At 38.8% G+C, this 12275-nt stretch overlaps 1 protein-coding gene across 1 annotated transcript; it reads right to left on the bottom strand.

Moving 5' to 3' along the window:
• Window positions 1–4029: 4029 nt before the first annotated feature.
• Window positions 4030–5839, bottom strand: LOC138839369 (DDB1- and CUL4-associated factor 12-like protein 2). Its single transcript, XM_070038942.1, has one exon. The coding sequence runs from the start codon at window positions 5747–5749 to the stop codon at window positions 4349–4351; it is 1401 nt and encodes a 466-aa protein (XP_069895043.1). The 5' UTR covers window positions 5750–5839; the 3' UTR covers window positions 4030–4348.
• Between the last annotated feature and the right edge of the window lie 6436 nt (window positions 5840–12275).

Below are 12275 nucleotides of genomic sequence, written 5' to 3'. Positions count from 1 at the left end.
TCCTTACTACTTTCCAAAGTGACTGAACAAGTTTACACTCCCTGCCACAATGCAGTAAAGTTCCCTTCTGGTCACATCCCCTCCATCATCTGTTGTAATTTCCCCAACAACAAATCCTTAAAGAAACAAGTTCCCAATAAATAAGTGGGCTGAACTTAAAGAGAAATTTCTCTGAAGCGAAAATAAAAATGGCCAATAGACACCTCTCCAATCATAAAAGAAATGCAATTCAAAACAACATTGCAATTCCACCTCACTCCAGTTAGAATGGCTAAAATCAAGAACTCTAATAACAACAACTTAATATTTTTAATTGCTCTTAACAATTCCTTAGTTGTTATGTTTGTAATTACAAGTATTTGCAGATGACAGTATAAAAATTTCACATCTTGCCTTCTGCTGGTGGCTCATGCCTGTAATCCTAGCTACTCAGGAGGCTGAGATTTAAGGATCACCATTCAAAGCCAGCTCAGGCAGGAATGTCTGTGAGACTCTTATCTCCAATTAATCACCAGAAAACTGGGTGGCCCAGGCGCAGAATTCAAGCCCCATGACTGACAAAAAAATTCACATCTTAATATTCTAATATTTTTATAAATTTCCTAATATAGACTTTAATAAAAATATTAACTGCTCCTGGTTTTTTGGGATGTTCATATCTTGAATTTTATATACACATAAATTTATTAGGTATTGAGGATTATTTTGTTGGAATATGAAACATACACAAAGTCCTAGTACAAACTTTATATTTCTTCATATTTTACCAACATTTTAATGAGGAACCCTGTAACTCTTTTACTAAAACATATCTTGAAATTTGTGGACATGAATGTGTGAATTTTTTCACTTGGCTTTTTAGTAAAATACAAAGTTTCTCAATTTAATAGTTTCCTAATTGAAGAGAATGGTTTGTTTCTTATGGTGTAATCTTCTTTCTAAACACCAACAAATTATATCCGGTATGTTTACAGTATAAATTACATCTCTATGTAAAAAGCCAGTCATTTTTTTTTATTTTATGTATTTTAGGCAGTTTGGGTAATTGTCATCCCTTGTAGTAAAACATAAATATTTTGTCTCTGTATGTTCTAAAGCAGTTCAAAATTAAATATTACATGACAACATTTAATGATTTTCTAATGAAAACATTGAGTCTATGTTGTGTGTATTAAGCATATGAAATTCTTTGATGAGTTAATAGATTTCTATTGATATATTCACAACTTTCTAGCTGTAGTATTCCAATCCTGTGTCATGTTTCTTTCTCCAAAACTGAGCTATCATCTGCAAATTTTTAGTCAAAATTTACATGCACCAGTCTAAGAAGTAAGTATATGCCTATGCTTGCTTTTTCAGTTCTCTTTGTAACTGTTTTAAAACATCATAATCCTGAAAAAGTGACATCTTCCCTTTAATACCTACATTGCTCTTTGACACTGGAGAAAAATGTAGAAATATACACTTGTTGCATTAGGATAGGGACTGAAACACAGAGCATGTATAACAGTCTATGAGATAATGAACTACAAGGATTAGACTCCCAGTCTTTGGATGGTGGTCAGGGATTTTGGTGTGAGCAAGGTGTTGGAAAATCTGCAGGTATCACACACTATTAGAATAAGTTTTTGTGAAGTTTTGCTTTGTGATCCAGATCCAGATTTTCATTACCCAAAAAGCTATTCACAGGTGGACAGTAACAAATCTTAATTAGAGAATTTTTTGAGCAGTCCTAAGAGGTCCTAAAATAATATTTAGGGAGGGAGCTTATCTTGCAGAAAATCTCATCTTTATGACTTTGAGATAAGGACTAAAATCATTATAATTTAATATTAAAGAATTTTTTTGTCTAGGTCTGATGAGGTCACCACCTTTGGGAAAACATTCTCAAAATGAATTGGTCACCCACTATTTGTATAAATTATGCCGAAGTTAGGTCTTTTTATACGTTGCTACTACTTTTTCATTCAATACAGAGCCTGAGTGGCCAGCTAAATTATTTGATTTTATTCACTCTGTACAAGAAATATCAAATATTACTTGTCATTTTATTTCTTTTCATATTTTCTATTAAATATCTTGCTGTGTATACCTACCTCCAATATCCAAGTTCAGATTCTCATTTTCTTCTCAAATTTTCTTCAGTGAAATCTGATGCATTTTATATAATTGAAACCATTGTGAAATAAATTAAAAAACCCTACTTGATCCAACTAAATATCTAAGGTAGGTAGTCATGTGTAGTCATCTCTAGATATGGGAGTATAAACTGTAGGTGGTCTTTTCTTTTTGTTTGGCAGTATTTTTAATGTTTGCCCTCATTTTCTTGATGACTTCCATTATTTTTATGTTTGTTTTAGAATTGCTTTTTCCTCTGACCACAAATCTAATTAACTCCACTACAGTTGCCTAGAAAGAAAGTATCAAGATCAGGTGACTATTGGTTTGGCAAACGGCACATCATTTGAAGATACACTGTTGGAAGAGTAGTGATAATACAGGTGTGCATAAATTGATTGTGGGAGGCTAAGTTGGCATGGATTCATTGGAGGTTGATTTGACAATGGTTCATAACTGTAATATAAATTTATTGACCCAGAAATTTTATTTCTAGGAACTTATCCCACAGATCTATTTATACATGTACAAAAATATGTACCTACCTCAGAGTATGGTGCCAAATATAGTGACATAAAAGCAAGTATCAACTGTGCTCATTAAGGTTATAGTGAACGACTATTGTGGTATACTATGCAATAAAAATTAGCTACCTAGGTTTGTAGGGTAAAGGATCTACAGGATTTTGCAATTTAAAATCTATCTATCTATCTATTTATGGATCTATGGATATATATGTATAGGTACATTATATATTATAGCTATATATGTATGTATATATATTCACATATGAGATTTGGGTATGAGACTTCACTATACATCCTATATACCATATGTTTTTACACACACACACACACACACACACACACACACACATAAAGTAACAAATACACAAACATGTGTAAGAAAGACATTATATGTACATGCATGTTTGTGTTAGTGCAAACACTATTAACTTATTTTTATAAACCCCAAAATCATTGTGCTATTTAATCTTTCAACTAGTAAATCTATGTTACTTCCTCAAAACCAAATACACATAGTAATGTGTGCACAGCTGTTTTATTTTATCCTTACCTTCTCTCCTAGAAAAGTTTTAGTTTGATAAATGCATTCCTAGAAAGGCTATTGAAAAGTAAGTTATATACTTAACCCTTTAAAAACAACTCCTTAGTTACTAAGATAATGAATAAACTTTATTTTTTCTGCAAGAAATCACACACATTCATAACTCAAATACAAGAATTATCCACGTCTTCAATTAAAGAGACAATAACAAATTAAGACATCAAATCCACCTACTCTGAGCGCACCTGCTGGCCTTTCACTGTAAATAGCTACATGAATGGTGTTACATGAACTTACAGAAATGTTTATCTGCAAAATACCTTCTTACTTTTCCTGGCACATGTAGCTCAGCTTTGATTTGTTATAAAGTTCTGTAGCATGAATGCTATCCATGAAAGGAGCAGCTTTATACAGAAGACTTAGGGCCTGAGGATGGTGCTCAAGATTTGCTGAATAATTAAAATAGTTGATTAACAGTATAACAGTATAAATTTCATTATAAAGTTCTTCAACCAAGATAATATACTTCAAAAATATTTAATGCCCAAAGATATTCAGACAAGATATGCTGATCTTCCTACACCCAAACACTTCCCTAATTGTAACACTTTAGGATTGCATTTTCTAGAGTAGGGCTATAAATGGCGTAAGGGCTTTTCAGACAAACCCAAAAGACACTTTTATACACACATTTAAAAAATCCACACATTTGAAATGTATAGAAGACCTGGACATATTATTAGAATACTAGTAAAAGTAAAGTACAAAATTGTATTATGAACAGGACTGCAAGAGCTTAAAGAAAGAGCAGGTGTATGTCACTCAGAAAAAAAAATGAAACAGAATTTATACTTATCTGGAATTCTTTATTTCTTCTCCTTGGGGAGAAGATGTTGAAAAACATGAAAGCCAAGTTTTGATTGCCAACATGACTATTTGTTCTCTCCTGTCGCTGACTCTCTCTCCCTCCCTGTTTCTCCCTCTCACCTCTCTTCTCTCCTTTCTCTGTGCCTAATATACTAAGTTGAGCCAATTCTCCCTGAAAAACAAAAGACAAACACACAGTGTTACCAAAAAAAAAAAAAAACACAAGTGCATCAAGAGGAAAGTGAGGCTAATCTAAAAGGTAAATCTGTGTCCTTTGATGAGGAGGCAGTCATCCTTAGCTCCAGAGGCCTGCATAGTTCCCGTGGAGGCCTGAAGGAAGTGGGCCCCCAGCCACGAAGAGCTTCATCTCTGGCCAGTTATAGCAGTGGGTGTACAGTGCATTTGGGAATTCCTCCATGCCACCAAAGTAGTTTACCCAGAGGTCATCGTGGTTGAGCCAGCCTCTGCCGCAGGTGAGTTTCAGCTTTCTTCCTGCAGGTCTAGGAAAGGAGTCTGGACTAGCTGATGACTTCTCCTCTAAGAATTTCTGGGCGCGGATATCATAGAAAAGCAGAGCACCATGGCCTGTGCCCACAGTGATGATATTTTGGTAGAAGCTCAATGAGCGCACACCTGTGCCACCCTCTCGGGAACACAAGGGTCTGATGTTCTGCTGGCGTTGCCTTGGATCTAGGAAAGAGACATGAGACTGGGAGCCCACCCCGTATAAAGACAAGTCATTGCAATAAGTCAGACACACGTTCTCTCGGCAGTATGGCAATCTGATGGAGAGCAGCCGGGACAGGTTGCTTCGGGCTTTCCACAGGTGGAAATACCCATCCAAGGACACTGCTCCCAGCTCCTGGTTTCTACCACTGAAAGCCAGGGCTCTCACCTTTTGATTCCCTGGATTGGTGGTGGTTCTGGGGATGGCTTCCACATCCCTAGGATGGATGTGAGTATACGTGGGAATCTCTTCATCACCATACCAGGCCACGTTGTCATTGACCAGGTCAGGGTCCACCCGCCAGAGAGCCACAGTGCCATCCCGGGACCCAGTCACTGCCACAGTGTCACTCATCCAGGCGATGGCGAAGATCCAGTCTTTGTGACCTTGGCGGTCACCGATGCACACAGGGTCGAGAGTGGGCAGCTGGTAGACTGCCAGGCTGTTGGGGTTTTCACCCCCCGTGGCCAAAAGAGTCTTGGAAGGATTCAGCTCTATGGCATGGATGCCACAGGTGGCTTGGTCCTGGGCCATATTGGAGTTCTTGTCCTGCAGCAGTGGGAGGTGCGTGATGTGGCCCGAATGCACATCCACCACGAAAAGCGTGTTGCACTTGGTGCCGCACACCACCTGCCTGGCATTCAGCCACTGAGAGGCGAACACCTTGTTCAGAGTGCCCAGGAACAGCTGGCGTTCGCGCAGCATCTCGGGCAGCCTCTGCACCACGTAGCCACTCATGCTGCCCTCGAAGCCCTGCACCTTGGCGAAGCCCCGCGCGCCCACCTCGCGGTGTTTCAGGTAGTGCACCAGCGAGCGCCTCACCTCCTGTCGCTTCTGCCGCTTAGCGACCACCGGCCTTTCTCCCTGGCCCACCGCCCCAGAGCCCAACGATGAAGAGGAGCACCCAGCTCCCGCCTCGATCGCGGTTGCTTTCCGCTTCCTGCTACTACCTGTTTGCTGCGGGGCCATGGTGGGCGGCGGGCGGGCGGCAGCTGCTGCTGCTGCGCGGCGGCGGCGACGGCGCGTGGCACCCGTGTTAGCCGTGGCGGCGACGAGGATGGCGGCTTGCCCGCGTCACCCTGGACTACGGAGTCTCAATAGTCAGGAGGTCGGTTGATCGCGGGGCAGCGGGTCTACTGACTCTGAGATGCGTTGGCGGCAGAGGCAAAAGCGGTGGGGCCCCGTGTAGGAAGCTTGGTTGGAAGGAGTGGAGCGCGGGCGGACCCGGCGGCGAGAGTGGAGCCTGCAGCGGGACTCGGCGGCTAGAGTGGAGGCTGCAGCGCGGACCTAGGCGAGGGCGGGAAGTGCGGTCGTCTGGGAGGTGCTGGGAAAGTCTGTGGAGAGTGAGGACTATGTACGGGACCTGAGGGTGAGAGGAGGAGGCAGTGGGAGGGACTGACAGGCGGGCGTGGGGTGCTGGGTAAAGCACACAGGGCAGGGTGGGGGTAGGGAGGAAAGACAGGGGGATGGCCAGATGGGGTGAACATGAGAAACTGGGGAAAGTCATCAAGTGCCAGCGTTCTGGGCTCCCCAATAGCCAACCCAAGGCCTTTCCCCACCATAATAACAGCAAATAGCCTTAAAAATCCCTACTGGAATAAAATCCGAAATTTAAAATAAAAAAAAAATTAGAACTTTGACCAGGATCTGTAGTAGAAACAAATATGTACTTGGTGTCATACAGCTTGACTAAGGGAATGTTTGCAAGGGACAAGGAGACCCCTTTGGGCTAGTTCACTTCTGTGAGCCCCTCTACTGGTGAATTTGAAACAAATGTAATTTGTTTCCCTCCTCCTCCTTTTTCCTTCTTCCTTCCCCCACCCCTCTCTCTATCTCTTTATCTTTCTCTTTCTCTCTCCGTCTCTCTCTGTCTCTGTCTCTCTGTCTCTCTCTCTGTCCCTCGTCCTTCTCTTCCTCATCCTCCTCCTCCTCCTCCTCCTATGTCTTTTCCACTTCTGAAATTGAGGTCCCTGAGCTTCTTTGCTTTAATCTCTGGATGATGTCATTCAAAAGCTGACTAGTAGATGATAGCCTGCAGCACTTCCAGGCAGGTTTCAGCAGGGGAACATTTTGGTCAGAAGCAGCCTCAGGACTTAAAAAAGCTGCAACAGTGATGTGGGTGAGAGTGTGGGGTTAGGAGGAGTGAAGAGAAATATGTTCCTCTATGGCAGTGACGTCTGTCGAAGCTCAACACTCTGGATTGATGATGAGATGGAGAGAGGAAGAGGTCCCAGAAAGAACTTTCCCTCCACAAGACCAGTGAAAGGAAATGCAGCAGAAAGGTCCTCTAAGGTCTTACTATGGGACCCTGAGGAACATACAGGATTTCTATTGTTTCTCCTCTACTGAGAAAGAACTTTCCAGACGAATAACTGGGACACAAAGGTGAGGGTATAGACATTTCAGGCCTGGGCTTCTCAGCCTCAAGAGTCAGCTGCACCACATAAGCTTGATATCTTCAAGACGGCTAAAGTAGTGGCAGACCTACACGGAGGCATGCTTAGTTAATATTCCATTATGAGGCTTATGGCCCATACCAAAGCTTTGTAAAATCAGATCTCCTTCAGAAAAATGTCTGCTGACTTACTTGATGTGTTAGCCAGTGTGAATTATGTGAATTAACTCTTCTAATCAACAGAGGAAATTTTGAAGCTTTTTATTGCTGCCCTTTTTCTATTGTTCTCAGGCTTCACTCCTCTTGCAAACTTACTTCATTCAACGTACTCCAGGCACAAAATCCATTAGTTCATCTCACCAATACAGTTCAATTGCTGAATGTAGATGCCCAACCCTGTCAATTTCCCTCCTCATGTGTAGTCTGTCATAGCCACAGGAGAGTGAAGAGAAAAATAGTGTCTAATTCATTACAAGTGATATTACTACTGTAAGGTTTTTCAATGTTTATATGCTAATTATAAGATTAAAGTTGGTAGAATGTCTGCTGAGAAAATAGGTAATATGTAGGAATTCATGGCATAGATTTTCTTGTTGTGATAGATCAAAATATGCTGGAAGTTTTAGGATCTATCAGTCTGTTTGATTGTATAATTGCATATACATATTCCATTTGTAAAAAAAAATAAGCAAATATTTAATAAAACCTATTTAAGCCATGTACTGGAAGACTGGTGAAATGCTAAATGATTTGTGTAATTTTCTTTCTTTTGCCAGTACTGGGACTTGAACTCAGAGCCTGGGAACTGTCCCTGAGCTTCTTTTGCTCAAGGCTAGCACTCTACCAATTGAACCACAGCACTACTTCCAGCTTTTTCTGTTTATGTGGTACTAAGGAATCAAACCAAGGGCTTCATACATACCGGGAAAGCACTCTACCATTAAGCCAACTTCCCAACCTGATTTGTGTAAATTTAATGTCAAGATAATTTTAAAAGTTGGATTTTATTTTTCTTTCATCTTTTAAGATAAGAGAATCTGCTGAGAAAGGTTACCAACACTTCTATGATCAGAGCTACTAAAAACACAAGTTAATGAGAATCCCTATCTGAATATAACACCTTTGTGAATTACTCCTATATTACTCAATAAATGATTTTTTTGTTTCTTTCTCTTGAGAACCATATAATACATATAAATTGGACCATATTGTCACATTTAGGGTGGGTTTATGTGTGTGTGTGTGTGTGTGTGTGTGTGTGTGTGTGTGTGTGTGTGTGTGTGTTTGTGTGTATGTATGTGTGCCAGTCCTGGGTCTTAAAATGAGGGCCTGTCCCTAAGCTTCTTTGGCTCAAAGGTAGCACTCTATTGGCGATAAGAGTCTCACAGGCTTTCCTACACTGCATTGCTTTGAACACCTCATATCTCAGTCTACTGAGTAACTAGAATTCCAGGTATGAGCCAACAACACCTGACTAGAATATATATATATATAAACATTATTGTTGGTAAAAATAACCATAAAAGTTTTTGTACCTTTCTAATATAAATATTCAGTATTTAGCTATCATGATGTGTTTCTCCATATTCAGATTACTATTTTGTATTGCTAAATGAAATGTGCTCATCTAACTTGAAAATTCTCTGTTTTCAAATTTCCCTGAGCATGTGATGATGTGAAACAATGTCCACAAAGAAGAAAGGCAAGTGATGTTCAGATATGAACAGTTGCATATATAAACTTGCAATTTTGAATTTCTGTCTGTACTTTTTGATTGCTCCTAGTTTTAGAAGAACACAGTGCTTTCTGGTGTGTATTGCCATAAACACAGTATTTATTGTTGATGTTGCAGATGCAATAACAAAGTGATAAAAATTTCAGGAATCTGTGTACACTTCTGGGCCTCCACTCCTTTCTTGTCTTATTTCTGAAGGCCACTGTGACTATGAGAGTAAAATTGTATCAGTCTTACCAGTGTCTTTGTGTTCTTTTGCTTCAAATTAGCCCATCTTTCACCCTATTTCAGTTACCACTTCTCCATTGGATGATATCTTATGGGACTGGTTTTAGGGATGTCTCATGCTTCTCCTTATTACATTTATATTTTAAATTTTCATCATGTTGTAAGTGATTGAAAAGATTCATGAATGTTTTTACTTCTTTTGCATAATAATATAGTCGTAATCATGGAGTAAATCATTTATAAATCTATTTTTTTTTCCTTTGCAATCATGGATCAACTGTTCTGTTGAACCCCACTGGTACTTTTTTTTTTGTCAGTCATGGGGACTGAACTCTGGGTCTGGGTACTGTCCCTCATCTCTTCAACTCAAGTCTAGCACTCTATCACTTGAGCCATAGCACCACTTCAGGCTTTTTCTGCTTATGTGGGGCTGAGGAATTGAACCCAGGGCTTCATGCATGCGAGGCAAACACTCTCCCACTGAGCTACTTTCCCAACCCCCAAATAAATGTTTTAAATCAAAGTATTTGATATGGAGAAACTGAAGGATTTTAATTGAATTGTAATAAAGTCACATTTTTAATTAATTTATTTTATTTTATTTTTTGTCAGTCATGGGGTTTGAACTCTGGGCTTGGGCTCTGTCCCTTAGCTCTTCAGTTCCAGGCAAGAGCTCTGCTGCTTGAGCTACAGTGCCACTTCCGGTTTTCTAGTTGTTTATTGGAGATAAGAGTCTCACAGACTTTTCTGCCCTGGGTTGGCTTTGAACAGTGATCCTCAGATCTCAGCCTCCTGAGTAGCTAGGATTACAGGCATAAGCCACTGGCACCTGGCATCATTTTTTAATTTTATGTACATACACAGATGTTTATATTATTGCATCAAAACCTACATGTCTGTTTCCCAGAGATATTATTAAACATTATTATGTATATTGTTTGGTCTATATATTTGTTTTTATTTTTCCAGAAAACTTTATCAGATGTCTCTCCCTCTTTGTAATATATAAAGAATGAAGTGACTATTTAATGACCAAGTTAGATTATCAATTTAAAATTAGTTAAGGTAGATGACACATTACTTAAGTAATTTTAAAACTACATTGGATATATTACTACGTTTAGATTTGAAACTAAAATTGTCTCAAAAACATAGTAGATGTTGCCTGTAAATAGAAGCTTCACAAATTGAAGCAGACTTCTTGTAGAAAGGCCTTTGCCTTCAGAAATGTGATTTCATATATGAGTGTGTGTGTGTGTGTGTGTATAGTGTATGTGTGTATAATTCCTTGCCAGATTTTATGATCTCTTCTCTACATATATATGTATGTATAGTTCTTGCTTGTCTTTACCAACATGTATGAAATATAAGATACTAAAAAATAAACATTTTTACTAAGACTTGTTCTATAATAATATATAGTAATGGTACCCTGTTATTTACACCAGACTCAAGGCAAATTATTCTGGAATGATTAAATTGAATACATTTTCACTTAATCTCTAATTATAATGCAGTCATATCATTTCAAGCTGTGATTCTGTCAAATCTACTAAGATAAGCAATTGTGAATCTGGTTTGTTCTCATATGTGAGGCTTCTTCCAGACCTCATGATGCAGAAGTTCCTATAGATGACTCAGCAGCTACCTTTCTCCCTAACTTTTGTATGGCCAAAGGCATATGGTGTTGAATGAGGTAAGAAAGGAAAGATTTCTCACATAGACAATTTTGACTCTGTGACCTCTAGTTTTCCCCATCTTCATTGGAGAAAGAAATGTTCTTTGTTTCATGAGAAGATAGATGGAGTGTTAGGTCTGTTTCACAGGAGCTACAACAGTACACTAGGCAAAAACAGTAGACTGTGAAGCCAGATGAAATGATTTGAATGTTTGTTATGTGGGTTTCTGGTCTTGGAAGAGAGCCACGATTGTATTTACTTTTCTTTTATTCCTTTGTGTAAAAATAGCTATAATAATAAACTTGTAGCATAGGATCATGTTGATGATTAAAAGAATATATTTATGTAAACACAAATATAGTTTTTGTACATCACACACATATAGTGGTAACAACATCTAACAAATTGTAAATGTGTAATAAATTTCTCTTTCCTTCTCTCCTTTCTGTCCTTAACTGTGAAAGACAATTTGGTGTCCCTTTTAGTGGGGATTTTTTCCATTGCCCACTACAGAAAAACACTGGTTATCTATTACTGGAAGCTTATTACATTATTTGAGGAATACATTATTTGAGGAATTAACTAAATGTCTACTCATTTGAGTCTGTTTTGTCACCTCCCTGTAGTATTAACAAAAAAAATGTGTTGTAGAAATAAATTTACATCATGTTAGTAGACCAGCAAGAGGACTCCAGAGGGGAACATTCTGTGAAGCAGCCAGATTTGTGGTTCTACTAATAGTTGTTGATGTAAACATGTACCCTGAAAAAGGATTAATCTGTGGTTTAGGGCATTTCTTACATATTGGTAGGAGTGAAGTTAAATCAAAGTGATTGAACATTAGACTTGAACCATGCTTTTTTTATCAGCTAGGTGCATAAAGGAATATCTCAATGAGATTATGCATATGAAGCTCCTTAAGAAACCACTCTATTCCATGCTCTACAGTGTTTTAACTAGGTCTACTCACTGAATAATTGTTTCTGTACATTTCATATCAGTTTATCTCTAGCTACAAATCTGTGCCAGCCCTTCCTAGTTTTTATCTTTATCCTAAATTTATGTGTCCAGCTTCTTACTTGGCATCTTAGATATCAAAACACAATTTCAAATCCACCATGTATAAGTTCAGGTTCTTGATTTCAGAAGGTGTACTTATGAAATTTAATCATTTACATCGTCATAAAAAACACAATCAAACATTTCAATGTACACATTGATTCCCAATAATTATCCCAGACAAATGTCCTGCTGATCTTCACTTCCAATGTCTATATTTAATAGTTTCAATTTCATTCTCAGTATCTCCGCTGACAAATCCTTCCTCTAAATCAATGTTGGTATGGACTGAACAACTGCCACAGTCTGATAAATGATTTTCCTCTAGTCACTCTTGGCCTTGTTCATTCAGTTCTACATACCATGGCCAAAAGAAGGTTTTTCAAATGCAAATCTGCT

The sequence above is a fragment of the Dipodomys merriami genome, unplaced genomic scaffold (assembly GCF_024711535.1).
Source record: "Dipodomys merriami isolate MVZ:Mamm:240054 unplaced genomic scaffold, mDipMer1.0.p SCAF_3, whole genome shotgun sequence".
Taxonomy (NCBI): domain Eukaryota; kingdom Metazoa; phylum Chordata; class Mammalia; order Rodentia; family Heteromyidae; genus Dipodomys; species Dipodomys merriami.
The sequence above is the reverse complement of the archived record's forward strand: the minus strand, read 5'-3'. Positions and strand labels throughout refer to the sequence as shown.